At 52.4% G+C, this 27,193-nt stretch overlaps 1 protein-coding gene and 1 non-coding gene across 3 annotated transcripts in view; both read left to right on the top strand.

Annotated features, from left to right (window-relative positions):
* The window catches only part of MAU2 (MAU2 sister chromatid cohesion factor), a 39,053-nt gene extending 12,090 nt beyond the window's left edge, over window positions 1-26,963 (top strand). Inside the window, exons 2-19 of one of the 2 annotated variants that reach the window (XM_005208473.5) lie at window positions 9,009-9,026; window positions 9,395-9,460; window positions 10,184-10,279; window positions 11,221-11,315; window positions 12,850-12,877; window positions 13,239-13,394; window positions 13,751-13,897; window positions 13,983-14,073; window positions 15,193-15,296; window positions 15,770-15,847; window positions 16,130-16,195; window positions 17,520-17,603; window positions 18,677-18,726; window positions 18,921-18,998; window positions 19,195-19,306; window positions 22,314-22,404; window positions 23,110-23,237; window positions 23,573-26,963. In XM_005208473.5, the coding sequence (XP_005208530.2) occupies window positions 9,009-9,026; window positions 9,395-9,460; window positions 10,184-10,279; window positions 11,221-11,315; window positions 12,850-12,877; window positions 13,239-13,394; window positions 13,751-13,897; window positions 13,983-14,073; window positions 15,193-15,296; window positions 15,770-15,847; window positions 16,130-16,195; window positions 17,520-17,603; window positions 18,677-18,726; window positions 18,921-18,998; window positions 19,195-19,306; window positions 22,314-22,404; window positions 23,110-23,237; window positions 23,573-23,647 (1,563 nt within the window). In that variant the 3' untranslated portion in view covers window positions 23,648-26,963. Of the gene's footprint in view, window positions 1-9,008; window positions 9,027-9,394; window positions 9,461-10,183; window positions 10,280-11,220; window positions 11,316-12,849; window positions 12,878-13,238; window positions 13,395-13,750; window positions 13,898-13,982; window positions 14,074-15,192; window positions 15,297-15,769; window positions 15,848-16,129; window positions 16,196-17,519; window positions 17,607-18,676; window positions 18,727-18,920; window positions 18,999-19,194; window positions 19,307-22,313; window positions 22,405-23,109; window positions 23,238-23,572 lie in introns of both variants that reach the window. The other variant, XM_002688519.7, reaches the window with a different exon arrangement.
* Window positions 4,432-4,538, top strand: LOC112447571 (U6 spliceosomal RNA). Its single transcript, XR_003035771.1, has one exon. It is a non-coding gene; the product is annotated as a U6 spliceosomal RNA (small nuclear RNA).
* Window positions 26,964-27,193: the final 230 nt, after the last annotated feature.

Below are 27,193 nucleotides of genomic sequence, written 5' to 3'. Positions count from 1 at the left end.
TTGATTTTATAGAACCCTCAATCTTATGGGGTCTTCCACAGAGCCACAATATAACTTCTGTAGCTCACTGTCATTATACTTGGAAATAAATCCCTTTCTCTGTCAGGTGCATCCCCAGCTGAAAGCTTGTCCAGGTTTCAGGTAAAATGCCATTCTCTGTACCATTCTCTTTCTGTGGTTGTTTTTTTTTTTTTACGGTTTTATTTATTTATTTTTGGCTGTGCTGGGTCTTCATTGCTGTGTGGGCGTTTTTTCTAGTTGCAGAGAGTGGGAGCTGCTCTCTAGTTGCAGTGTGTGGGCTTCTCTTTGCTGTGGGCTCTCTTTTTGCGGAGCACAGGCTCTAGGGTGTGTGGGCTCAGTAGTTGAGGTTCCCAGGCTCTCGAGCACAGGCTCAATAGTTGTGGCAAAGGGGCTTAGTTGTGCCTGAGGCATATGGGATCGTCCCAGACCTGGGATCGAGTCCATGTCTCCTGCGTTGACAGGCAGATTCTTCACAAGGAGCCATCAGGGAGGCCCTCTGTGGTTGTTTCTGATCTCCCTTTGTATCACAGTGCAAGCATGCTTTCTTTAAACTTCATTCTTTTTAATTGTGCATTTTTTCCAAATCAGGCAGCTGTCAACTTTTTTTTCTTCTTTTTCATTCTTTACTAGGTAAAGAATCATATGTGTACTATAGGTAAAAATTTTAATTGATCTCTAAACTTGGTACCACATATATCTTCCTTATCTTATTATTTTCATCATCTTTTGCTTTCTGTATAAGAGACTAACCTTGTTTGTGTGTGTGTGTGTGTATATATGTTTCGATTATTATTTCTGTTTCCTCCACTGTGTTTGTAAGCTTTCCAAGAGGAATGTGTAATAAACTCACCCATATGTTTCATCAGTTCATTCGTTAAGAGCTCTGAGGCATGGAGGGTGTTTCACTCTATCCTTTGCAACTTTATCCAAATTGCAGCCATTGGTTCCCAGGGGTACCTGCCTCTACAGGCCTTTGGATGACCTGCTGGCTGTCTCAGTCCCTGGGTCTGCTCAGCAGACCGTAACTATTAGGGTACACAACAAGACACTTCACCGGAGAGCCTTCCCTTTTGATTATGATATGGCAGTGATGTGGGTGTATCAACAGAATTCCTGGCTCCCCTGGGACTTCACTAAATTGTTCATGATTATAAGGGATTTTGCTTTACCCAGAAATCTCTTACCTAGATAATTTACGAAGTCATTTCTGCAGATTCTGTCAGATTTTGTGCTTTTTCATTTCATTTTTGCCTTCTTATCTTTCCTCTTGCTGCACACCTCTCCCTCTGTGAATTTTCAGTCTTCTCTTGTCATATTCACTGTTTTTCAAGCAGACAGCTCCATTTGTAGACAGTTCTGTTTCAGTCATTTGTGCTTCCACTGTGGAGTTGAGAATCTACATTTCTGTATTTAAATGTGTGTTTATTTCCCCCTTAACTTTCTTGCTTTTGATTATATTACTTTTATCTCTTGACATGGAACATACGTCATTATCCCTATACTTCCCTGATTTGAAAGCCGCAGAGGAGTAAACGCCTCTTCTCTGGAATGGATTTCCGTTGTTTGCTGTAATCCGGGCAGTCATCCTCTGGACGATGTGCTTTTCTAACTGCAGTGTCTGTGTTAATGCTGGTTTGGTTTCTCTGTGTAGTTTCAGTGGGGCTACTTTTTAGTGGTTGTTTGACTTGGAAAGCTGCTCCAAACTGTGCCAGTCAGACACTCCTTCATTCTGCTTCCAGGTTTAGCCAGAAAGTCTATAGCTACCTTCCCGGCAAGTGATTAAAAGCTTCCTTTTTTACCCTGAAGGCCCTAAAGGGCTTACTTCTGGGCCTTTCATCATCAGGCACAGCTGAAGCAAATCTTTCATCCTTTAGGACAGCGGTCCTCAGCCTTTTTGGCACCAGGAACCGGTTTCATGGAAGACAGTTTTTCCATGGACTAGGGTGGGACAGGGGGCTGGTTTGGGGATGATTCAAACACATTACACTTATTGTGCACTTCATTTGTGTTATTATTACATTATCTCCGCCTCAGCTCATCAGGCATTAGATCCCAAAGGTTGCCGACCTCGGCTTTAGGATCATGACCGTGTCCTGGTAAATTCTATGCCACATCAGTCAGGAGCAGAGCCTGGTGCAGAAGCTGCATTTGTATAACTTGGTGTTAAGCATTTCCACAGAATAATATCTGTGCCTGTTGCTGTTTGCATTTCCATTTTTTCCACGCATTCTCTGGGTCTCCTCTGACTTTAGACTGTTAAATGTATTTAGGAACCATCACTTCGTGATTCTAGCAACTTGACCCCTGCTTCCCCAGTAGCCTCTACTTCTTGTTCCTGCCTAGGAATTGTAGCATTGTTGGTGCCTTCCACATCATGCTTCTTGGAGCACTGTCTCTTTGGATCCTCACCAAACGCACAAGGTCGAGACCGCTTCCAACTTGCTGATGACGGTACTGACTGGGCTGCCTGTAGCCAAGGTCATACGCTGCGAGGCCAGGCTGGCTCCTAAACGCTGTGCTCCCGTCCCAGAGGAACTGCATTTGATAACTTTTTCTACACATTTTGGTGATTAAAAATTTGGTATCAGTTCAGCTCAGTTCAGTCACTCAGTCGTGTCTGACTCTTTGCGACCCCATGAATCGCAGTACACCAGGCCTCCCTGTCCATCACCAACTCCTGGAGTTCACTCAGACTCACGTCCATCGAGTCAGTGATGCCATCCAGCCATCTCATCCTCTGTTGTCCCCTTCTCCTCCTACCCCCAATCCCTCCCAGCATCAGAGTCTTCCAATGAGTCAACTCTTCGCATGAGGTGGCCAAAGTACTGGAGTTTCAGCTTCAGCATCATTCCCGCCAAAGAAATCCCAGGGCTGATCTCCTTCAGAATGGACTGGTTGGATCTCCTTGCAGTCCAAGGGACTCTCAAGAGTCTTCTCCAACACCACAGTTCAAAAACATCAATTCTTCGGCGCTCAGCCTTCTACACAGTCCCCTCTCACATCCATACATGACCACAGGAAAAACCATAGCCTTGACTAGACGGACCTTTGTTGGCAAAGTAATGTCTCTGCCTTTGAATATGCTATCTAGGTTGGTCATAACTTTCCTTCCAAGGAGTAAGCATCTTTTAATTTCATGGCTGCAGTCACCATCTGCAGTGATTTTGGAGCCCCCAAAAATAAAGTCTGACACTGTTTCCTCTGTTTCCCCATCTATTTCCCATGAAGTGATGGGACCAGATGCCATGATCTTCGTTTTCTGAATGTTGAGCTTTAAGCCAACTTTTTCACTCTCCACTTTTACTTTCATCAAGAGGCTTTTTAGTTCCTTTTCACTTTCTGCCATAAGGGTGGTGTCATCTGCATATCTGAGGTTATTGATATTTCTCCCGGCAATCTTGATTCCAGCTTGTGCTTCTTCCAGTCCAGCGTTTCTCATGATGTACTCTGCATATAAGTTAAATAAGCAGGGTGACAATATACAGCCTTGACGTACTCCTTTTCCTATTTGGAACCAGTCTGTTGTTCCATGTCCAGTTCTAACTGTTGCTTCCTGACCTGCATACAGGTTTCTCAAGAGGCAGATCAGGTGGTCTGGTATTCCCATCTCTTCCAGAATTTTCCACAGTTTATTGTGTTCCACACAGTCAAAGGCTTTTGCATAGTCAATAAAGCAGAAATAGATGTTTTTCTGGAACTCTCTTGCTTTTTCCATGATCCACTGGATGTTGGCAATTTGATCTCTGGTTCCTCTGCCTTTTCTAAAACCAGCTTGAACATTAGGAAGTTCACGGTTCATATACTGCTGAAGCCTGGCTTGGAGAATTTTGAGCATTACTTTACTAGCATGTGAGATGAGTGCAATTGTGTGGTAGTTTGAGCATTCTTTGGCATTGGCTTTCTTTGGGATTGGAATGAAAACTGACCTCTTCCAGTCCTGTGGCCACTGCTGAGTTTTCCAAATTTGCTGGCATATTGAGTGCAGCACTTTCACAGCATCATATTCCAGGATTTGAAATAGCTCAACTGGAATTCCATCACCTCCGCCAGCTTTGTTTGTAGTGATGCTTTCTAAGGCCCACTTGACTTCACATTCCAGGATGTCTGGCTCTAGGTCAGTGATCACACCGTCGTGATTATCTGGGTCGTGAAGCTCTTTTTTGTACAGTTCTTCTGTGTATTCTTGCCACCTCTTCTTAATATCTTCTGCTTCTGTTAGGTCCATACCATTTCTGTCCTTTATCGAGCCCATCTTTGCATGAAATGTTCCCTTGGTATCTCTAATTTTCTTGAAGAGATCTCTAGTCTTTCCCATTCTGTTATTTTCCTCTATTTCTTTGCATTGGTCGCTGAGGAAGGCTTTCTTATCTCTTCTTGCTATTCTTTAAGCCTTAAAACACTCACAGCCTTGTTCTCTCTTCAGCAGCACCTGTACTAAAATTAGAATGATACAGAGAAGATTAGCATGACCCTTGTGCAAGGATGACAAACAAATTCATGAAACATTCCATATTTTGGGGAGCCAAATTCTGTTATTTGCATGTGTAATCCCCTCTAATAAACTTAGGTGCTCAGAAATTGTAAAAGAAAACAACAAACAAAAAACCCACTCTCAACTCTGAAGTGAATGTTCTAAGGAATGAGAGGTGTGCTGATCGCAGCCCTTCCACCCCTCAGGGTGCATGCTGGCCCTGTGGTGACCCTTGCTTTCCCTGAGAACCCTAAGGTGATCCCAGAGGCTTCTGGAAGGATCGTTCACCTCTCTGCCTCACGCCTGCAAGCTGCCTGGCAGTGAAAGGGGCTCTTAACTTTGGCTGCTTTCCCATGACAAGGGAGAAGACATAAAAACTATATTTTAATGTTACAAAGTAAAACATATGATGAGGTAGCAACCTTGGGTAAGGTATCCTACAAACTTTTGTTTGTGAGATGGACATATTTGTCTATAGGTTTCTGATTATGAATGTATGTTGCAAGTTTTAAAAAGACAAAAAAGCAGAGTGAGTTGATTGACTTCTGACTGACAAGCCTTCGGAAGTGACTGGCTCACCTTGACATGGAGCTGTCCTACAGCTTCAGGAATGGGTCATCTCATGGGGACAGCTCCAGGTGTCACTGACAGTGATGCCTGAGCAAGAAGCAGTGATGTTTGAAGCTGAGATGTCTTGATGCCATTTAGTATTTGAAATTCTGTGTTTATAAAGTGTAAGCCTCAATTCTGTGGCTTTTTGTACAGTGGGAAACCCTCATTTCCTGGTGATGCTAGATAAAGTCATCATTTGTGCAACAAATGTTTCCTGAGAACCTGCCACGTGCCAGCCTACGTTAGCACTGGGGGCACATGAGGAGGAACATTATGGGGCTTTATATAGCGGCCCTCATCTGTGTGTGGGACAGGGCCACACTGCATGCATGGGAGAATAGTGGCAGGTTGTGCCTCTGGGAAATGGATGCCAAGGACCACTAGGATCCATCTCCTCCAGGACTTGGAGTGTTGCTGACTCCCATGGGGGTCCACATCTCAAACTTCATCCTCTGGCTCCTAGAGCAGTGGTCCTGACATCCTCTTATGCTGACAAACAAGGCCTTCCAGAAGATTTGAGTCTTAAGCCTTTGGACATCTTACTTCCTGGCTCTCCTGATGGCCACTCAAGGCCCCAGAGGGGTGTGATGCTCTTTCTCCAACCCTTAGGTCAGAAAAGAGAGAACTGGCACAGACAGAAACTGATCCCTGACAGACACATCTGGCCGGAGAAGAGAGCTGTCAGTGGAGTCCAGCCTGAGTGTCTGCTGAATAGACGCTGACCACACAAAGGCTCTACATGAGAAGACATTTGATGGGCCCATGTAGGCCTGGGCCCGGCAGCACAGGCAAAACACTGGAGGAGCAGGCATGGTGGCTTCTGGCTGTGTCCCTTCTCAGTGTGCCCACCATGGACGTAGTTTCTTGTGGGCTTTCCTCACCTGGATTTGGAGTATGCCTTGTGCAGTGAGATCAAATTGCCAACATCCGTTAGATCGTTGAAAAGGCAAGAGAGTTGCAGGAAAACGTCTACTTTTGCTTTGTTGACTATGCCAAAGCATTTGTGTGGATCACAACAAATTGTGGAAAATTCTTAAAGAGATGGGAATACCAGACCACCTTACCTGCCTCCTGAGAAATCTGTATGCGGGTCAAGAAGCAACAGTTAGAACCAGATATGGAATAGACTGGTTCCAAATGGGAAAAGGAGTACATCGAGGCTGTGTATTGTCACCCTGCTTATGTAACTTACATGCAGAATACATCATGCAAAATGCTGGGCTGGATGAAGCCCAAGCTGGAATCAGGATTGCTGGGAGAAATATCAATAACCTCAGATACACAGATGACACCACCCATTATGGCAGAAAGTGAAGAAGAACTAAAGAGCCTCTTGATGAAAGAGAAAGAGGAAAGTGAAAAAGTTGGCTCAAAACTCAACATTCAAAAAACTAAGATCATGGCATCCAGTCCGGTCACTTCATGGCAAATAGATGGGGAAACAGTGAGAGACTTATTTTGGTTTATACAAAATCACTGTATATGGTGACTACAGCTATGAAATTAAAAGACACTTGCTCCTTGGAAGAAAAGCTATTAACTTAGACAGCATATTAAAAAGCAGAGACATTACTTTGCTGACAAAGTTCTGTCTAGTCAAAGCTATGGTTTTTCCAGTAGTCATGTATGGATGTGAGAGTTGAACTATAAAGAAAGCTGAGCACCAAAGAATTGATTCTTTTGACCTGTGGTGTTGGAGAATACTCTAGAGAGTCCCTTAGACAGCAAGGAGATCCAACCAGACCATCCTCAAGGAAATCAGTCCTGAATATTCGTTGGAAGGACTGATGCTGAGGCTCAAACTCCAATACTTTGGCCACCTCATGCGAAGAGTTGACTCATTTGAAAAGACCCTGATGCTGGGAAAGATTGAGGGCAGAAGGAGAAGGGGATGACAAAGGATGAGATGGTTGGATGGCATCACCGACTCAATGGACATGAGTTTGAGTGAACTCCAGGAGTTGGTTATGGACAGGGAGGCCTGGCATGCTGCAGTCCATGGGGCCGCAAAGAGTCAGACACGACTGAATGACTGAACTGAACTGGACTTGTGTGGTGAGGAGAGCATCCCTGGGCCACAGACTCAAAAAGAAGGCTTCTTCAGTCCACTGGAAGAGTGTCACCTCGTCTTGTTGCCCTCTTCATCTCTCTTGGGGGGCAGTGACACTCAGGTGTAGTCAGCTTTGTGCCAGGTTCTGAGGTATGGCTAGATTGTACGTGGAAACTCCTGTGCGTGGTGGCTTTACCCACTCCGCCTTGGCTACCCGTCTGGGTTGTTCAGAGCAAGCCACGCGGAGCTCCAAGTGAAAGGCAAGTGCTTCCCGTGTGTGTTTGTATCCACCGTGTACTCTCTTTAAAGGGCTCCCCTTGAGCATGAAGGCCTTGCCCAAGACAGGTCTTACATGTGGACATTGAGTCGTGGAACTTCAGAATCTCAAGGTTGGACCAGGTCTTAGCATGTCCCTAACCCAGCTTTTAGTCACACAGTTTCCTCCAGTTGTCCCTCCCAATTGGTGGCCTTCAGGAGTGAGCATCTCTTGCTGAATGCTGAGTGGGAAGGAGTGGCTTCTGTAGAACGAAGTCCCTACTTCTGTGTTTACCAGTTTTGTGACATCACACACGTGGCTGGAGCTGAGCCTGTCCTCACTGTCTCTGTAGATGGCCTCCAACCAAGGAGCCTCACTCTGGGGCCACACTCATGGCAGCAGGCACTGCCCATGTCTCTCTGGGGACCCTGAGCTCCTCCAGGCCTTGTTGCCTTGGGAGGGGACACTTGGTCTGGTTGCAGAGTGCCTTTTGCCTGGGCTCTATATGCACGTGTGTGTGTGAGAGAGAGAGAGAGTATGGGAGACAGAGACAGACAGGAGCCCAGTGACTCTCCAATGTTCTAAGTTCCTCTGTCCCTCTCACCCGCTCCTATTAGCTCCCCCTCCTGGCCCACCTGTGTCTTTCAGGGGCTGGTCTCCAGACCAGCTCCAAGTCATCCCCAGCCTCTTTGGTGATTTCCCTGGCCACTACTCACTCAGCCCCAGAAACATCTCTAGCCCAGGGCTGCCCCCCTGGCCTCACCAGCCTTTCTCCCTGTCAGGCAACAGATCCATGGGCCTTCAGCCTCTGTCTCCTCTTTCTTCTCCTCCTCCTCCTCCCTCTGCATCCTTCCAGCAACCACTAAAGCTCTGAGAATGTTTGCAGGATGAGCGGATCAGCAGGAACTGCGTCAGGTGTGTGCTTGTGTCTTAGATGGTTGAGAGACTATGGTCATGGTGGTGGTGTGGTAGACTGCCCTGGGACTGCACCATTTCCTGCTGGAATGTGAAACTCCACGGCACAGTTATCCCCACGTGGGACCTTGTCATTATCTGAACCGCGTACCAGCATGCGCGTGAGCAGAGGTGGTGAGCTCAGATCTCAGAATCATCGCTGCCCACCCCCGTCCTTCTGTGGTGCTCCTCCCTCCCCTCTGAGGCTAACTTTGCTCATTTCCAAACATGTTTTATATGTCCCTTCCCCACGAAAGACTAACCCTCAGAACTACTTTCTAATTGTATTAAATTGATTTCTTGTGCCATGATTTGCTGTGGGTGTACCGCAGTAAGTAGCATGTGGTGGCCTTTCTGTGCTCCTGAGAGGGAGCTCCAGTTCTGACTCCAGAGCCTGGCAAGACAGGAAGCCCATCAGTAGGGGAGCACGTACATGTTCCCTTTCCCCCAGACACACCACGGTTGCTAGATTAGAGGAAAAGCAAGCCCACTTCTCAAGCTGAGCAGGCCATCTTCCCACTTAACTGAACACCTGCAGCCTTTGGTGACAGGACAACCTGTGTGAACCCCGAAGTGGACCCAGTTAAGCACTGCAAAGCTGCTTCACTGTTTGAGAATTAACTCTTTTTTTCTTTCTCTTTCAGTGGTTGATATCACAGCAAGTATCCTTTCCTTGGTACTATTCCCTCTAAGGAAAGCTCCTTCTAAATAAAAACATGCGTTATAAACTTGAATTCTGCTTATAATGCACACTTTGGGTTTGGGCTTTGCCCCACAGATGCCCTGGAGCATCCCTTCAGACCAGCAGCTTCTTCCTGGGTGCTCTGCTCCTCTTCATGCCACAGCGTCTAGCTCCACCCCAGCCAGCAGCAAGCTCAGGGATTATTAGGGGAATACGTGAACTTGCGGTTTTAGAGCGGACGGGGATGTGCTCATCCAGCCAGCCTTTACAGCGTCAGAATGCTGAACTGTGGCCCTTTTAAACTGACCATTTTGTAGTGTCTCTACTTCCTTAACGAGACATCACTAGATCACACAGTTTGAAGATGTTAAGTTTGAAGCAGCAAGTCTTCTGTCCGAGTTATACTGTCAAGAGGTAAGAACATATAAAGGCTTCTGAAAGCAAACCCCCTTTCCCTATAGTGAAGGCACAGTGGCAGATTGGGAGTCACAGGAGTGGATTCCCTTCTGGCTTTTAAGACTTTGCATAATTTTCCCGTCTTCCACACCTGGAGTTGGTGATGGACAGGGAGGCCTGGCGTGCTGCAGTCCATGGGGTCACAAAGAGTCAGAGATGACTGAGCGGCTGAACTGAACTGAACATGTGGTACAGGGCAGCCATGGATGACCACTTGCTGACAAAGACTAGCAGAGTCTTTTTCTATGGAGGACTGTTGCACAGCAGCCTTGTTCCTGGGCTAAAGATGATTAACTCCCGAACAAGTTCACATAGTTTAGCTGAGGCTGGTTTCTGATATCAAGTGTAACTGAAAGTTGCCTTTCTCCACTTTGAGCAGTGACCCCTGTTTCATGCCCCTGGCCTCTCTCTCTGGTTACAGTTCAGAAAAGATGGTAATTGTTATCAATTTGACTGTTCAGGAATTTGAACTAAAGCTACTTTGAGTTTAGTTGAATTGGGAATTATTTTAAGATCAATGCGAAAAGCTTCCTAGCCGGTGAGGCTAATAAAATATCTTTTCTTTTTAAATCAAGCAAATCCTTTGGTAAGTGTGTCTGGGAATGGCCTTCTGGGTCCGCAGCTGCTGCAGAAGGAATCCAGCTTGCTTTTTCCTCCTTAAACGTGACTGTTTCCTTTCAGAATTCCGTGGATGCAGCAAAGCCGCTGCTGCGGAAAGCCATCCAGATCTCCCAGCAGACCCCGTACTGGCACTGCCGCCTGCTCTTCCAGCTCGCTGTGCGTACTGTGGGCCTAACCAGGTGCACGGGTGCCAGTTGGGTGGGCGGCTCTCTGGGCTGGGCTTCCCTGGCCGCAGTGGAGGAGCCTGCAGGCCAGGTAGACTCATTGGAGATGCCTCTCCATCCCGGCTCTGCCCATACCGCCCTGTCTCTGGCCAGCCCCTAGCCCCTTCTGACCCTGACACAGCCTGCCTGCCAGCCACTTCTCGCCTGCCCTCCGTGATGAAGCCCCATCACCTGCCTGTGCACACAGTGGGGCCTTGGCTGCCAGTGTCACCTGCTCCCTGGGGGAGCCTCTTAATGCCAGGAGGGTTTGGCTCAGAGGCTCCCCTGCTGAGGAGAGCTCGCCTAGCCTGAGCGGCTGCCGTCTCTCCAGGCGCCCTCCCGCCCCACACGTGCGCTGCCATCCTTGAATCCTCCCGTGTGCTTTTGTGCCTTTCGTCAGAGGAGGAAGCAGGCGAGGTAGTGAGTCACTTGCCTCAGGTCACAGAGTAGCTGGGTGCCGTGAGCAGAGCCCAAGCTCTCAGCTGAGGCCCCACAGGGGTCCCTGCCTTTCAGTCTGAGTTTGAAACTCCCACAGACACTTACCCCTGAAAGAGGCCCTTCTTGTTTGAGGCTCCTCTGGCTACTCCCCTAGTGACCGGCCCCTGAAGGTGACCTGCGAAGCACACAGACATATTTGCACAGCCCTCAGGGGTCTGTGCCTGTTAGTGTTACTGCTGGCTCTGTGCACCATTAAGCTGTAGACAAAGCGGAGTTCTGTACCCAAAGCAATTAGTGTTGATGAGGTAATATGCTTAATTTAGCTCAGAACTGATACTGAGGCAATTTTGCTGATGTGGGGAGGTTTTGTGTAACTTGCTTGCAAGGTAGCAGGTCAGATATGGTAAGTCTGGTGGTTTGGAAGTGAGGGTCATTGCTCTTTTCTCCTTTTCTCAGCAACTGCACACACTTGAGAAGGACCTCGTGTCGGCCTGCGACCTGCTGGGTGTGGGGGCCGAGTATGCCCGGGTGGTGGGCTCTGAGTACACACGGTAGGCACCGATCCTCGGGCCCTTTCTCCGCCCACTTGGGGAAGTTTGGTCGTGGACAGCAAATAGCAATGGCATCTCAGCGTGAGACGATGACCACCCTTATCCATAGTAAGAGACATGCAGATTCAGGCAGCCCAGAGATGCTTCTGCCCCACCGATGCATGAAGTGAGAAGTTGCTGAGTTGGCTGTGAGGGTGAGGGGCAGCTGGCGTTCTCAGCACTGTGAGCACTTGCATGTTTCTAGCATCTCTTGAAATAAAAAGGGCCCGTGTGATGTCCTGGGTGATCCCCTTCCTGGTGGGGGTGAGAATGGTGCTTGTAGGTCCCGTGGGCAGCATGGTTGGCAGCCAGTCCCCATTCAGACGCCCAGGAGTGTTTAGGTGTACAACAGGGGACAGAGGAAGAGGACATTTGTGTAACAGAATGGACATGGGTTCGTATTGTGCGTGACACGGCTTAAACTACCTGGAGGCTAGTGCGCTGGGGTCGGGGTCGGGGTCAGAGGCCACCAGTGCTTCACCGTGCACCCTCTTGGAGGGCGCCAGTCTCTTTGTACCCGGAAGAGAAGAATCCTCTGTAGTAGGATTCCAGGCTCCTTGGAGCAGCACTCTTACTCTGTTGTGTGTGTGGGGATTGTGAAAAATTCTGTATCACAGACTCTAAGCTGGTCCCGTGGGGTCATTGGGACAGAACAGTTCCTAAGTCTATTCTCCAGAGTTCGGAGACTCATCCCTCAGCCACCCTGCCTGGGATGGACACTGTCACGTGGTCTGGACTGTGCGCCTGGCCCGTCTTGTCCTCCTCATGTTGCAGCCATTACTAGGTTCAGGGCGACACGCAGCGACTTGCAGGGCACGGGGATGGGGGCACACTGCACATCTTCACAAGTGTCCTCAAGACGGGCCTCTGTACCACTGTGGGCAGGTAACTGGGGTGGGCTGCACCAGGGCATGGCGCCTACGGGTCTCCTGACACAGAACTTCTGATCTCAGATGTGAGGCCTAGTGAGGTGATAATATGGCAACACTGACGTGAAGTTCTAGACCCTAGAGTTCAGCAGTCAGGCAGGAGACCCTCGGGTGTCCATGCTGTGAGGTAACAACAAAGGATGGCAGGTGGCCGGGAGTGTCGACGTCTCCCTGTGTGACTGGGACCCCGTGCTCCTCAGTCTCCTCACTGAGCCGTGCCCACTTGGCGGGGTGTCAGCTGCAGCACGTCGGCACTCTGCACAGACTGGCGGGCCCGCAGCCCCACAGCTGCTCCTAAAAGCAGCAGTCTTAGCCATTGGACCACCAGGGAAGTCCTCACTCCGTGCTTTCTTGAGCACCTGTTTCTGCATTCTGAGCTTTTGAACCTCATGAGTCTCTAAACAAGAAAAAAGTTAAAGGAAAATAGAACAAAATAGAGCACGCTTATTGGCCAGGGTCCATTGTCATCCATTTAACTGCCCCAGGGGTTAGGTCCCTGGGAATGTTGAGGTGGCAGTCATCCTAGGGGTTGCCTGGGCCTCCCTGACGCCCCCTTTCTTTTCCAGGGCACTGTTCCTGCTCAGCAAAGGCATGGTAAGTGGAGGCTGGGCAGGATAAGGTGTGGGGGCATGAGTTTGGGTCCCAGGGTCTGCCAAGGCTTTGCCTGCTTGCCATGTCATGGCCCAGCAGTTGCCTAGACCCTCGCACATGGCAGGTAGCCATGAGAGGCAGACCCTGTTCCCCGTCCCCCAGCTGGATTCAGAGACAAAGCTCCAATTCCAGGCTGTGGGATTTGTGCTGGCGGGGGAGCCGGCTCGGTTGGAGCTGCCTGGACTTGGGCTCCAGCCTGGCCTTGTGCCCCCCCTTTGAGGTGCCTGCAGTTACACAGTGCATGGACAGGTGGGTGGCAGCCCTGCACCCGGACAGCCCCCAGCACCTGCTCCTCTCCCCACAGCTGCTGCTGATGGAGCGCAAGCTGCAGGAAGTCCACCCACTGCTGACCCTCTGTGGGCAGATAGTTGAGAACTGGCAAGGGAACCCCATCCAGAAAGAGTCTCTGCGTGTCTTCTTCCTGGTGCTCCAGGTGACCCACTACCTAGATGCCGGGCAGGTGTGTACTGCCTCCCACGTGACGGCTGCTGGGGAGCAGGCAGGTGCTGGATGGGCCTCTGACTGAGAAATCAGTTCTGCAATTGCCTCCTGTCCCTCCCCACCGGCCACACTTCCTTGGTTCCCCCACCTACACCCACCTTTGCCTGTTGGGCTGAGCACTTCACTCAACGCATAGAAGCAGAGCAGACCCTTACAGGGTGCTGACAGCTGCGGAGACGGCCTGCAGGGCCTTGGGATGGGACAAGGCAGGCAGGACCTGGGTAGCGCCACTGTGGGTACGTGCCTCTTAAGGGTGTTGGCACCTGGTAGGAGCAGATGGGTGGTCAGGTGTGCAGTGCTGTGTGCCTGCTGCAGGTAAAGAGCGTGAAGCCATGCCTGAAGCAGCTGCAGCAGTGTATCCAGACCATTTCCACACTGCACGATGACGAGATCCTACCCAGCAACCCTGCTGACCTCTTCCACTGGCTGCCCAAGGAGCACATGTGCGTGCTTGTCTACCTGGTGAGTCCCTGCAGGGGCCGGATCCTGGCGGCCCGGGTGAGAGGAGAGGGCTTCAGTGGCCACCACCATCTGACCTTGTCCCCAGGTGACTGTGATGCACTCCATGCAAGCTGGCTACCTAGAGAAGGCGCAGAAGTACACAGACAAGGCCCTCATGCAGCTGGAGAAGCTCAAGAGTAAGTCAGGCCCTGTGGGGCTCTGGGTCGAGTAGCCCCCTGGTGGGCAGCCCGCCCATCACTGCCAGTGCTGGGCCTGGAGGACTTTGAAAGACTGAAGCATGGGTCCCTGCCCCATGGGTCTCACACCACAGTTGGCAGATAGGGATGATCAGGTTCAGGCAGAGCCGTGCCAGGCCTGGACGGGATCCTTGCTCCCCAGGGAGGTTGGGTGAGTACTTGGAGCATCTCTGTCCTATCACCCTCACTGCACAGCTAGTCACAAGGGTTAGTGGGACTCCACCGGAACCTGCGGGGACAGCAGGGCTCAGCTGAAAGGCGGTGGCTGCTTTTGCTGTCGCTTATCAGTATTGTAATGTGGATTGTGCTTAGGGTGAGATCAGAATTGGAACTTGACTGACAGCAGATCCTCTGGGGGTCCTAGGTTCTTCTGGGATTCTTGACTAATCCATCCTGGGTAATCGAGGACCTTTGACTAGTGGGAAACCAGAGCCCCGCGTGTCCCTGGCTGGCTTGTGCCCCGTTCACCCTATTCACTCCCTGTGCCCTTGTCAGTGCTGCTGGGGAGGAGCCAGAGAGCCCAGTTTCGCAGGGACTACTGTTCTTTTCTTTGAGATGAGTTGGGAAAGTGCTGTCTGGTTCCAGTGTGAGGACAGCCGCTTGGAACAGCCAGAAGCTGTGGTCCCCCCCACTGTTGTCTGAAGCCTGTTGCTTAGTCTCCTGGGCAACCTCAACATTTCTAGAACCCTTGGTGCCCAGCGTGCCCTTGAGCACTCACCTGGGTCAGGGCAGAGGTGCAGGTTGAGGATGGAAAACAGATCCCTTTAGGAATTTCTTGCTTTTAAAATACTCTGGTCACCAAAACCTGGCTATGAACCTGATTCCTCACCTGGACAGGGAGATGGACCCCCTTGCCTGAGGGTGCCGTGAGCACCAAATAAGCTGACAGACTGGGTGCTAGGCCAGTGCCCGGCAGAGCAGGTGGGCTCAGACCCGAGCAGCTGAGGGGCTGTGTGGCGGGAGGGCTCAAAGCCCGCAGGAGGCAGGGACGTGGGTCTTGTCTCTTTGGTGTGGTCTCCTCACGTGCCTCAGGGGCTCACCCCTGCCTCTCGCCCCCAGTGCTCGACTGCAGCCCCATCCTGTCCTCCTTCCAAGTGATCCTGCTGGAGCACATCATCATGTGCCGGCTCGTCACAGGACACAAGGCCACTGCGCTGCAGGAGGTAGGCCCTGGGGCCGCGGGCACGCAGCAGGGGAAGGCTGGGTCCTGAGGGTGTCACTGGGGAGAACGTGACCTGGCCAGCCATGAGCCTGCATGGACATCATCAGGTTTTTACCTACAAGTTCTTGTGCCCAAGGAACATGGGGTCTGGGGTTTTAGAGTCTGCTGGTGGCAATTCTAGCACCCCTCCTGCCCAGTGATCCGTAATCCTTGACACCCACCTTCCTGAAAGGGCATGGGGTCCTTGATGAGGATGTAGGTACTATATGACTAAGACACAGGCTGCAAAGGGAGGAGGCGGAGAACCAGACAAGGGGCAACATCCTCACAGTGGGCACCTCTGCTGGGACTTTATGCCCAGGTTAGACTGGGCGGTATGCGGGTACCCCCACTGGCTTTGGGGGCCTCTTCTCGATGCTGCTGGGGCCCTGGGTCCCACGTTACAGTGATGTCAGACATGCTGTCTCCCTGCAGATCTCCCAGGTCTGTCAGCTGTGCCAGCAGTCGCCCCGGCTCTTCTCCAACCATGCGGCACAGCTGCACACGCTGCTGGTGAGTGCGTGAGGGCTGCCCGCCCCCAGCCCCATCCCTGTGACCAACACCCCAGGCAGGATTTAGAACCTTCCCCGTGGACTTCATTCTGACAAGCATCTCATAAGTCCAAGTTGACTCAGGTCCCAGGAGGCAGGAATAATGAAGCATGCCGTCTTCCTCTCCATGGTCAGGGTAAAGCTCAGATACAGCGGGCTCGGTAGAGTCTCTTGTCAGGCTTGCCTGGGTGCAGCCCTAGGCGAGCCGCATGTGGCTCTGAGCCCTGGCACCATCTTCTTCTAGGGGCTGTACTGTGTCTCTGTCAACTGCATGGACAACGCTGAAGCCCAGTTCACCACAGCGTTGCGGGTAAGGTGCCGGCCCTCACTTCATGGGGCAGGAGGTGCTTCTCAGTAAGGAGTCGGGACAACAGCCACACAAACCGTGGTCAGTGGGTGACTCCACAGTGTCCAGCCTGGTGCCAGCTGCGACAGTGCTGTGCCATTTATCCAGGGCTTCCTTTGTCAGGCCTTGTGCTGCCCGGGTGCGGACAGGCCAGTGCTGGCAGCACAGCCTGATGCAGGATAGCTATGGGCAAGGGGGCACCCTGGGCACCCTGGGGTGGGGCTTCCCCAGCTAACTCAGAGGATAGCCTCAAGGAGGTTGTCTTGAGCCGGGCACCTGCTGGACATGCCCTGGTTAGCCACTTTCACTGCGGATTCCCGTCCTCCCGGTGGTCCACCAGGTGATGTTGACTTGTGTCCCAGCTACTTGGGCCCTGGTGCTGCTCACTTCAGTGGTGCTGAGACCTCCCCTCATTGCCTGTGGTCCTTGAAGGTCTCTTAGACACTCCTTCTGTGTCCCACTTCCTACACAAATTGCTGCTTTGTTTCAACATCAAAGTTCCCAGCAGATGGTGTGTGCCGCCAGGGGCTGTGTCCACCGACCTGGTGGGGGAAGTGGTGGTAGAACCAGAACTTGGATCCAGACCCCTCATGACACCAAACATGTTTCCTGTGGTCCTGTGACAAACATATTGGAGCATCTTTGCTCAGATCAGACAACCCTCTGGATCTCCTTGGCACCTGCCAGGGTCCTCCAGGTGGGGTTTGTGCTTCGTAGGCATTCTTGGCTTCTTAGACGGTTGCACTCGCTGAGCCCTGTTTAGAATGCTCAGCCCCCAGGGTCTGAGCATTGCTCATACCACTCAGATTGGTTCCTTTCATGGCCATTCTTGTTCCTCCAGAAAAACTGGGGACAGCAGTCTGTCTACCACCAGCCATTAGCAGAGGAACCAGCAAGCATGCTCCTCTGCTGTGTTTACACACACTGGGGTCCTGGGGTGACCACCTGAGGTGTCGGGGGGGCACCCAGGTCTCAGAGTGAGACAGCAGAGAATGGAGCAAACTGTGGCGTGTTCTGAGGACAGGCTCTGGGGTGGCTGGCTGTGCTTTTCCGTTTCCTGAGTTTCCTATAATGCAGATGATTATTTTATAATGACAGGAACTAACAGTTTTGTTGTCCCTAGGTTCAGGAGGCAGGGGTGTGTATGTGTGTTTGGAATAAAAAGAGTAAGAAGATTCCAAGGTAGCTGTTGTGGAGCGTTTGGGTGGCTCTGATGCCGCCAAGCGACCCCCAAGTGACATGACTGCCCAGCTGGGCCCCCTAATGCCCTGTGTCTCTCATATTCCAGCTCACAAATCACCAGGAGCTATGGGCCTTCATCGTGACCAACCTGGCGAGTGTGTATATACGGGAAGGAAATAGACACCAAGAGGTAGTAGGTGACATGCTTCATGTTTGGTATCCTTTCAGCTCTTACTTGGAGGGAGGTGTGTGGGAAGTGTGGGCCTGGGCACCATCAAACCTCTCGACCCTAGGGTATTTTCCTTCCAACAAAGTGTCCCACAGAGTGGAGCATGGGCGTGGCTTGGGGGAGGCCAAGTCTAGGATAGAAACGTTTCCGTAGCAAATTACCATTTCTCTCTACTGAAAACTAGCCAACCATTGAATCCCTTGGGGGAAAAAAGAAAATTTCTTCTTCTCTCAGCTGTCTGTTCTAGCTGTCTGTCAGTGAGGCCTCATGGCTCAGTTTCGAGGAGTGACACCTTGGGCTCCTGTCTGCATTAGGCTCCTAGGTGTTCTAGTGCCCCAGCCTGCTGGAGCAGGGAGGTGGGCGCCAGAGCTTGCCCCCCAGGATAAGTACCTCCCACCAGGTTCCCGTTGTGACACCCCCTTAGCCCTGCCATTTCCCTCCAGCCCGGAGCCCTCTGAAGTAGCTCAGATCCATCATTTGTCTCCATACCTGTGACCTTCATTTTTTAGTTCAGGCCACTATCATCTCTTGGCTACAAAGAGAGATGGCCCTGTACTTAGCTGATGTCACACATAGTTGGTTGGTTTGAATGCTTTGGGCAGAAGTCCCCGTCTAGCTGCTCCAGTGGCCTGAGAGCACAGCAGGGCAGGGTCTTGAGGGCCTGATGTGGTCTCTGTGGGTCTCAGAGGAGTTTGGCTCCTTTGTCTCACCTCCACCCCCACCACAGTGTGTGCCTCCTGAAGGGACTTCGGGGGTACTGGGCACAGCCTCAGCCCACTTCAGCCCTCACCCCCAAACCCAGCTTCCCCTCTATACATCAGCCAAAGGGAGCCTAAGATGTCAGCAGGGTTGCAGGTTCTGCCCCTTCTCCCGGCAGGTTGCACTCAGGCATGGGATTTGAGGTACGGGCATATGCCATGAGACTGGGTTAGGAAGTTGCAGGCAGCCCTAGTTACTTACTGGCATACTGGGGCCAAACCCTCTCATTTTTAGAAATGCAGAGTTATCCTAACTTGCAGACATTGCTTTCACAGCTGTACAGTTTGTTGGAGAGGATCAATCCAGACCACAGCTTCCCTGTCAGGTAGGCAGCCCCAGGCCCCAAGTCCCACTTTACCAACTCTCTTATGCTTTCTCTGCTCTTGGTAGTGTGAGCATCTGTGGGGCCCCAGACTGCCCGTGTACCCCAACACCTCCCATCCTCCCACCCAATCCCCATTTGTAAATCTGCTGCTTTCATTAAAACTCACTAAGGTGTGATGCTCCACTCTTCCTCAGCTCACACTGCCTGCGAGCAGCGGCTTTCTACGTGCGTGGGCTTTTCTCCTTCTTCCAGGGACGCTATAATGAGGCCAAGTAAGTACTGGAGAGGGCAGGTGGCCCTGTACCCGGCACCTCTCTATGTTCCTCTTCCCCCAGCGGCATGTGCCCAGGCCCCCTGTTCCTGCCCTTCCCACCCTCCCCCAGGTGGTCTCTGCTCAGGGCCCCAAGGCTGCCTTTTCTTCCCCAAAGCCCTCCCAGTGGGGCCTCAGCATCTGTTCTTCTCACGAAGGCGTTTTCTGCGGGAAACCCTGAAGATGTCCAACGCGGAGGACCTGAATCGGCTCACAGCCTGCTCCCTCGTGCTCCTAGGTCACATCTTCTACGTGTTGGGAAACCACAGGGTGAGTGTCAGGGGCCAGGCTGAGGGGCATAGGGCCAGGGTGGTGCTTAGTGGGGTGGAGGTGGGCACCTAGCAAAGTGCCTCCCATCCCGTGCCCTGCAGTGATCCTATCTCAGTGACCTCTCACCCCCCATAACCCCCCACCCCCACCGCCATGCTCTATGAGACTCAGACAGCCTGGGCAGGCAGGGCTGGGGGAGCTTTGAGTTCCTGAAGGGTGCACCTGTGTGGCAGACAGGCTGGTGTTGGCCCATGGCAGTTGTCAGGCAAAGCCCCAGGGCTCAGTGGAGCTAGAGCTGCTCAGACTGCCCAGAGCTGGCGAGGCTGAGGGCAGGTCCCCTTCCCTGTGCTAGTATGTGGGGGCTAAAAGGTGTGTTCACTCAGCTACAATCCCAGGGATTCCTTCTCTGCCCATCACACATGGTATCCTCAGGGCACCCTGTGTCTACCCTCACCAACTGTGTCCCCCTGTGCCTGGCCCCCACCCATGCCATACGGTCTCGGGTGGGATCAGCTGACTTCTCAGTTTCCCCGTCTGGGGGTGTGTGAACATCTCACCTACTCCAACCCATTGACCTTACAAGGTCTTTAATTTTTTTAAGAGTATGTTTGTCAGTATAAAAGATGTTATGGTTATCATAGAAAGTCTGAGAAGCAAAGGATAAAATCCTTGCGTGTCTTCTGTCTTCCAGCTCTTTTCATTGCTTGCCTCTGTGTAAGCCTAAGTTTTATAAGGCTATTTTATAATTTTATGTCTGGTCTTTCTCTGCACCACTGTGTTGGGGCCTTTTTTTAATGGCAGTGAGAGTTTTTAAGTGGCATCAGTTCAGTGATTTAGCTGGACTTACTTTAGCTGATTTCAGGACAGAGAACGCAGGCCCATAAAGTTTTATCTGATCAAATCCCAGAGCTTCTAAAGAATGAGTGTTTTTAATAAGCCCAGTGCATCTCCCCTCCGCACAATCATGTGACAATCATTTTCTGAGGCCCGCATGCCCTGCAGCTGTGTCCTGAGCCCTGGCAGGATCAATACCCTGAAAGGAGGGTGAGCAGTGGGTTCTTCCTTCTGAGTGTAGCTCCACTCCTTCTAGAGCACCTTGTCTTGGTACTCGGAGCACAGGGAGGACAGTGGCCTCAGGGCACATCCCGGCATTGGGCAGGGATGAGGGGCTCAACATGAGGCCCCCCTGAGTTCAGGCCGCCCGCCTTGTGTCTCGGTGCAGTGGCGGTGATCACCTCGTTGCCAGCTGAGGAGTTTAATGTCACACAGCCCCAAACTGCAGACCCAGGCTTAGAACCTAGACTTTGCTGATGCTTGTTTGTCCAGAAGCTTCTAGAAGCTACCTTTAGTGGGGCAGGGTGGGCAGAGTAGCTCTTTAGCTATAACTTCTGGTATGTGTGGGGGGCAGTCCCAGAGCAAATTACAGAGCTTATTTGGGAATCTCTCTTGCTTCTTGGGGCCACCAGGAGCCCCCAAAGCCAGGCGCCGCCTCAAGCAGCGCTAGATCTATGGGAGAAGCCGCCTGCCCTGGGCCTACCAGGCCACAGCATACTCAGGCATTAAAGTTTGTGGGTGGCCTCATGCAGGACCCCTCTCCAGACAACACCGGTCTTCACACCTAGGTTCTGTGGAAACCAAGCTGTCACAGGGAACTGGAGCCAAGGGGACTCCCTCCCAGCAGCTCCCTCTCGGCCCCAGGCCTGGTAGAGGAGACCAGTTTTTCCTGTTCTGCATTCTGAGGTCTTAGGAGGCCTTGGTTCAGTTTTGAAAACTTTTGAGACCCACCTGGAGCTCATCTTCGAGGTGCTGGCCCGGGTGGGCAGCGTAGTCACTGGGCTTTTGTGTCTGGAGGCGCATCCCACACAAGGAGGCTGTGTTGGAACCTGGGCCTCAGGAGTTGGTTTGGAGGATATATACTGGGCTACATGCCAAGTGCCCCCCGCCTACACTGCACGTGGTTGCCACATGGGGGCTCTCCCAGTGTCACCCTGAACCCAACAGTTAGGCCAGTAGGCTCTGGGTCCTGCACTGGGTGGAGTCACTGCAGAGCCAAGGATGGGGGTTTGCGGACCCCAGCAGCTTTCACTCAGCTCATCCTGAGGGCTGAGGCACGGTGCTCTCACAGCTGCATTGTGGAGTCAGGGTTCAAGGGGGAACACATCCTGGTGCCCCACAGCCCCATGTGTCTGAGGTGGGCTTCTGCAGGAGCAGGTTCTTATGTAGAAAAAACCAGTTCTTCTCTCTTTTGACCATTAGTCCTCATTGCTCCCACCAGGACAGACTGCCCTGAGACCCCTGAATCTATTTTTTTTTTTTAATTTAATGTTGTTTGTTTATTCATTTTTGGCTACATTGGATCTTTGTTGCTCTGCACAGGCTTTCTGTAGTTGTAGCAAGTGGGCCTCCCGTTACAGTGCCTTCTCATTGCGGAGCATAGGCTGTCAGGCCCTTGGGCTCAGTAGTTGTAGCTCCTGGGCTCCAGAGGGCAGGTTCAACAGTTGTGGCACGGGCTTAGTTAGTTGCCTTGTGGCATATGGGATCTTCCCAGACCAGAGATTGAACCTGTGTCCTCTGCATTGGCAGGCAGGTTTTTAACCACTGGGTCACCAGGGAAGTCCTGAGTCTGTGTGTCTAATCGGCTCCTGAGATGGTCCAGGGCTGCCTGCCACCAGTGCTTTTTCTTCATTTAGAAAGACAGAGGCACATAGAGTCGCCCGTGGCTGTGCCCCAGCCAGGAGGCACATGCAGGGCCGAGGAGCGGGAGCTGTTTCTTTTCCCCCGGGGTTGTCGAGGAGTACTTTCAGAGAGGGTCATTTGAGATAGACTGTACAATAGGAGTAGGTATTTCCCAGGCAGCGGGAGGTCGCAGGTGGGCCCAGGCTGTCCCTGCCGTCAGGCTCAGCCGCCTCCACCCCAGCCCTGATCCTCCTCCCACCGCTCCCTGACCCCTCCGCCGCTCCCTGACCCCTCCGCCGCTCCTTGGCCCTCCGCTGCTCTTGGCCGACAGGAGAGCAACAACATGGTGGTGCCCGCCATGCAGCTGGCCAGCAAGATCCCGGACATGTCGGTGCAGCTGTGGTCGTCGGCCCTGCTCAGAGGTGAGGCGGAGGTCCGGGAGGTCTACACAGTCTGGTTCTGACTCTCTGGGACCCACAGGGCTAGTTCTTGGCATCTGCTTGGGCAGTGAACCCTGGCGCTTGGCCTTGGTCTCCTTCCCATGAATGGGGATGGCAGTCGTCCGTGTCTGGCAGAATGAGCCAAGGTGCTCTGGGCACAGAGAGCGTGCTTAGCAGCTGTCATGGCTGCTCCCCCATTTACAGATTGTGAAACCAGGGCCCACAGACTCACCCAGGGTCCTGGTGAGGAGGTGGAGGGCCAACTGTTCTCATCCGCAGTGGGCTTGGTGCACTCGTTCCGCCCTCCTGCCTCAGAAGGGAACACTAGGTGCCTTGCTCCCTGCAGGCTCCCGGGTGCCCCAAGCTGGCCAGGAAATCCCTGGGAGAGCCACATCCAAGGGGCCCAAAGGACTGTCACTGCCCTCCCAGGCCTCATATTTGCCCCTGTGGGCCTCACTGTTCATCCACCTCCAAGGACATAAGACTCAGAAACTTGGCTGTTGGCAGGTGGGCTCTGCTGACCCTGACACAGGGTTCAGGGCAGGTGACGTGCCAGGCACACAGGAATCCACTGGTGGAGCTGGGGTTTGACTTCAGGCCTCCACCCACACCTGAGGGGAGGCCCTGGGGCAGTGGCAGGCCAGAACAGGCCCATCCTTTGCATGTACCCCCACCCCCCCACCCCAGACCTGAATAAAGCCTGTGGGAATGCCATGGATGCCCACGAAGCCGCCCAGATGCACCAGAACTTCTCGCAGCAGCTACTCCAAGACCACATCGAGGCCTGCAGCCTCCCTGAGCACAACCTCATCACGGTAGGGGCACAGGGTGGGGAGACAAAATGAGGGGGCTGGGTGGCTCCTTGGGGTCAGCTCACCCAACCTGCAACCCCAGGGAACGCACTTCCTGAGGAAGGAAGCACACCCTTAGCCACTGTCTCCTTGCGCCTCTCCAAAAAACCCTAACCCAGCCTGGCCTCAGGAACCCCCTTGGATGGGCAGGAGAGCTCCCACCCAAGTGGGTGATGCAGGCTGCTTCCTGGGGGCCCTGACCAGCCTGAGGAGAGCAACATTCCAGGCGCAGACACGCAGCCCAGCACCCCCCTGCTGCTCACTAGGAAGGGCCTCATCCGTGTGTCCTTTCCCCGCAGTGGACAGACGGCCCGCCCCCCGTGCAGTTCCAAGCTCAGAACGGACCAAACACCAGCCTGGCCAGCCTCCTGTGAGACCCCTGCACGCGGCCTCTCAGCTTCTCCAAGCCTCCGTGGGGGCCTGGTGTGTCCCTGACTTCCACCCAGATGGCACTTGAGCTTTCCCTGAAGACGTGCTGGCGTGGCTGTCTTCAGGCTTCTTTCCTGTCTCCAGAGCAGCCTGGGTCCCTGGGGAGCGTGGAGGGCTGATTCCTGTCCTCCCAGGACAGGCCAGCTGGCCATTGTTGCCAGGGGCCAGGAGTCTGAGTGCTGTGGCTGCCTGTGGGCTGCTGGAGCTGACTACAGAGCCATCCTTCAAAGTGGGTTTGAACTGCTGGTCCTGCTTCCATGTCTGAGTCGTGTCGTCAAGAGAGTGTCTTGCTAGGGAAGCGGGTCTTGGCCATCAGCCTGGTCCTGACCCTGCACGCACGGGAGGTCGGTGCCACTGAGGTACCACATGACTTCCACAGGCCTCCTTGCTGGGCCAGAGTGTTTCCTCTGCTCATGGCAGCTTCCTGCACCCAGAGGCAAGATGCCAGTGTCTGACCCACAGTTGGAGGGAAGAAGTGATGGTGCCTGTCAGGGACAGAAATGCTTGTCTCACCCCAGTGCTTTTCCTGGCTTGCCTTTCTGGTCAGCATCCATCGTTTTGGCAGCTGGGGCGTCCAGGAACCTGACTTCTGAGCATCTGCACCTTGACCGGGCTCACTGTCTGGCTGTGGGAGTGCACCTGCTGGTGTTGACCTACGTGTGTGCCTGTGTTGCTTCCCAGCCAGAGCTGGCGCCTGGAGCTGAGACTCCTGTGTGTATCAGCCGCCTTCTGCCTGTCAGAGTCCACAGTGCAGGGCGGGAGGGACCCAGCTTGGCTCTACCACTTTGCAGGCAGCCATTCCCTTGGTACCCTGCCCTGTCTTTAGAGGGGAGGAGGAGGAGACCTACCTGCCTTGGGTCTCGGGACAGCATTGTAACCTCTTCCTGAGCTGGACCCCAGGAGGCTCTGCCAGGCCCAGACAGCCGTTTTGGTTCTGTGCTCCTCTTGAATAGTCAAGGCAATGCCCCAGGTGACAGTGACACTGGGGGCCGTCACGGCAGCAGCCTGGCCCCATTTGGCTTCCAGTGCCTGGGAGGGTCTCCCTGATGAGGGTGGTGTGCGGTTTTGCTAGTTATGACTGCTTGTTGGTTCAGGTCTTGTTACCCAACGCTGTGAAAGCTGCTTCTCAAAGCCTCAGTATCTGTGACGAAAGGAATGTTGGGATTGCTCAGGTCAGCTGCTTGGGCCCCAAGGCCTGGGTGTGCCTTAGCCACTAGCAGGGCTATCAACAGACCTCCTTGTTCTGGGTCACTGCCCACATCAGGGCCCTACTGCCCTCTTAGGGGCCAGCAACAGGCATGTAAGTAAGCTACTGAATGAAGGGACAGCCTGGTTGAAAGGACAGGCTGGCCAAGTTTTGTTTGAAAAGGACCTGCCCTCTCTGTGTCATCCTGGGTCACTCAAGAGTCCAGCCCTGTCCCGTGCTCCTTGGGGCTGCCCCTGGGTCTCTGAGGCCTGCAGAGGTGGTCTGCTACCTGTTCATGAGCTGTCCCCATCCCGTCTTCCTCCCCCTTTGACGGTCCCCCCGCAGAGGTCCTCTCTTCCACCAAAGGGATAGAGCACCTGTCTCGCTACAAGTTGCACCTGCTAGCCTGGACTCCACAGTGTGCAGCCTCTCCAGACCCACATTTCTTCAGTCCTGTTTTACATTGTTTGAGTATTTATTTAAACCTTTCTTTGCTTCTAGGGCATTTTGTATGTAGAGCAGTTGAAATAAGAACCTCAAAACTTAATGTCTTGTCCTGATGTTGAAGTGCTTTTAGTGACCACTTTGTTATCTATGTATATGTAAAGTTAAAGGTGAGTTCTTAAGTTTACAGTTAAAACTTCAGTACTCGATATTTAATGCCCCGCTCTAGCTATATGGACGCCAACCCGCATGTACATGCGTGCGCGCAGGCTTTGAACTTCCCCTCACTGCAGCGCCTTCAGCCACAGAAAGCTGTTGTAAATACCCTCCTGTAAGTCCAAGTTCAGTGCCTCACGGTTTCTCAATCATAAGAATTTAAGACAGACTGCACACAAGCCCCAGAGATCTATTACAGCCAGTGTCATATAGATGGGTGTTCAGAAAAATACAGAAACTCCAAACTCTTAAGCATACAGGGGATGTGAGGGCATAGCAGAAAGATTGCTCTTGGCAGGTTAATTGTTGAAAGCTGTTCTGACTCCCTTTTGTGTGCCTCCCGCTTCCTCCTGTCAGTGATGGTGGCCCTCAGGTCCTGTGGCTCTGAGGATGCTGGTCCAGGAGGTGCCGGTTCCCTCTCAGACACGTAGTTGGATCCCCACAGTCGCCCATGGGGGAGGCCAGGGTCCTCCCCCTGGGGTAAGCACTCCCCGCCCCACTTACTGGGAACACAGGCAGGGAAATCGGAAAAGGCTGCCTGGCACAGTGGGTGAGATGTGTTGGTTGCATCATCTTTGTTTCCCTAAAAGGTTTTTAATGTATGTTTGGCATACTGTCTTTTAATGGATTTTCAGTGTCTTAAGTTTTTAGCAGCCTGTATTTTCAGCTGGTGCTTTTAATCACAAAAAAAAATTTTTTTGTAAATACAAAGCATTCTTTAAAAGAGCCGTAGAACAGAGCTTCTTGTTTGTAGATTTTTTTTTCCTGTGTATTCAAAGTAAAATAACTTGCAGGAGCCGTCACTCACTGTGTCTTTGTTGTGCCGTGCACCCCTCACATGTGGCCTGGTGAAGACTCTTAAGCTTCCACGGCCAGCCGGCGGGGCCACAGGGCCTTCTGCTGTAACCCACAGGGCATGAGGATGCAGAGCCCCGGACCCTGCATGGAGGACCTGAGGGAAACGTGCATCTCCTCCCCCTCTAATGAGGACGGTCCTCGGTCCAGCCCTGCTGCAGGGAAGAGGGCCGCTGAGACGTGACAGGCACCGCCCACAGCCCTGCCTGTTCCTGGCTCTCCACAAGCCAGACTTCCTTGCATTCCCGGTGTCCTGTTTCCTGTGTTCTTAGAAAACACACGGGTCAGGCTTCATGTACCTGGGTGTTTTATTTTTCCTTTTTGAGGTGAAAGTCACGTAAAATTTAATGTCTACAATTGAGTGGCATTCAGTACATTTACTGTGTACAACCAGCACCTCTGTCTAGTTCCAGAACACTTCCATCACCACAAAAGGAGACGCCATCTCCATTAGCAGTCATTCCATTCTCTCCCCAGTCTCTGACAACCACTGATCGACTGTCAGTCTCTATGGATTTGATTGATCTGGGCATTTCACATAAATGGAATAGTGTAACATGTCCTTTTGTGTCTGGCTGCTTTCACTCAGCTTCGTGTCTTCAAGATTTTTCTACATGAGAGCAGGTATCATTGCTTCATTTCTTTTTTATGGCTAAATAATGGTCTGTTGGATGATGGATGGACCACATTTTATCCAGTCACCATTGATGGGCTTTGGGCTGCTGCCCCCTTGTGGCTGTTATGAGTAGTGCTGCTGTGGATGCACCTGAGCATTTATTTTGGCACGTGT

Source organism: Bos taurus, chromosome 7 (assembly GCF_002263795.3).
Source record: "Bos taurus isolate L1 Dominette 01449 registration number 42190680 breed Hereford chromosome 7, ARS-UCD2.0, whole genome shotgun sequence".
In the NCBI taxonomy this organism is placed as follows: Eukaryota; Metazoa; Chordata; class Mammalia; order Artiodactyla; family Bovidae; genus Bos; species Bos taurus.
This window is presented reverse-complemented; position numbering and strand designations above follow the sequence as displayed.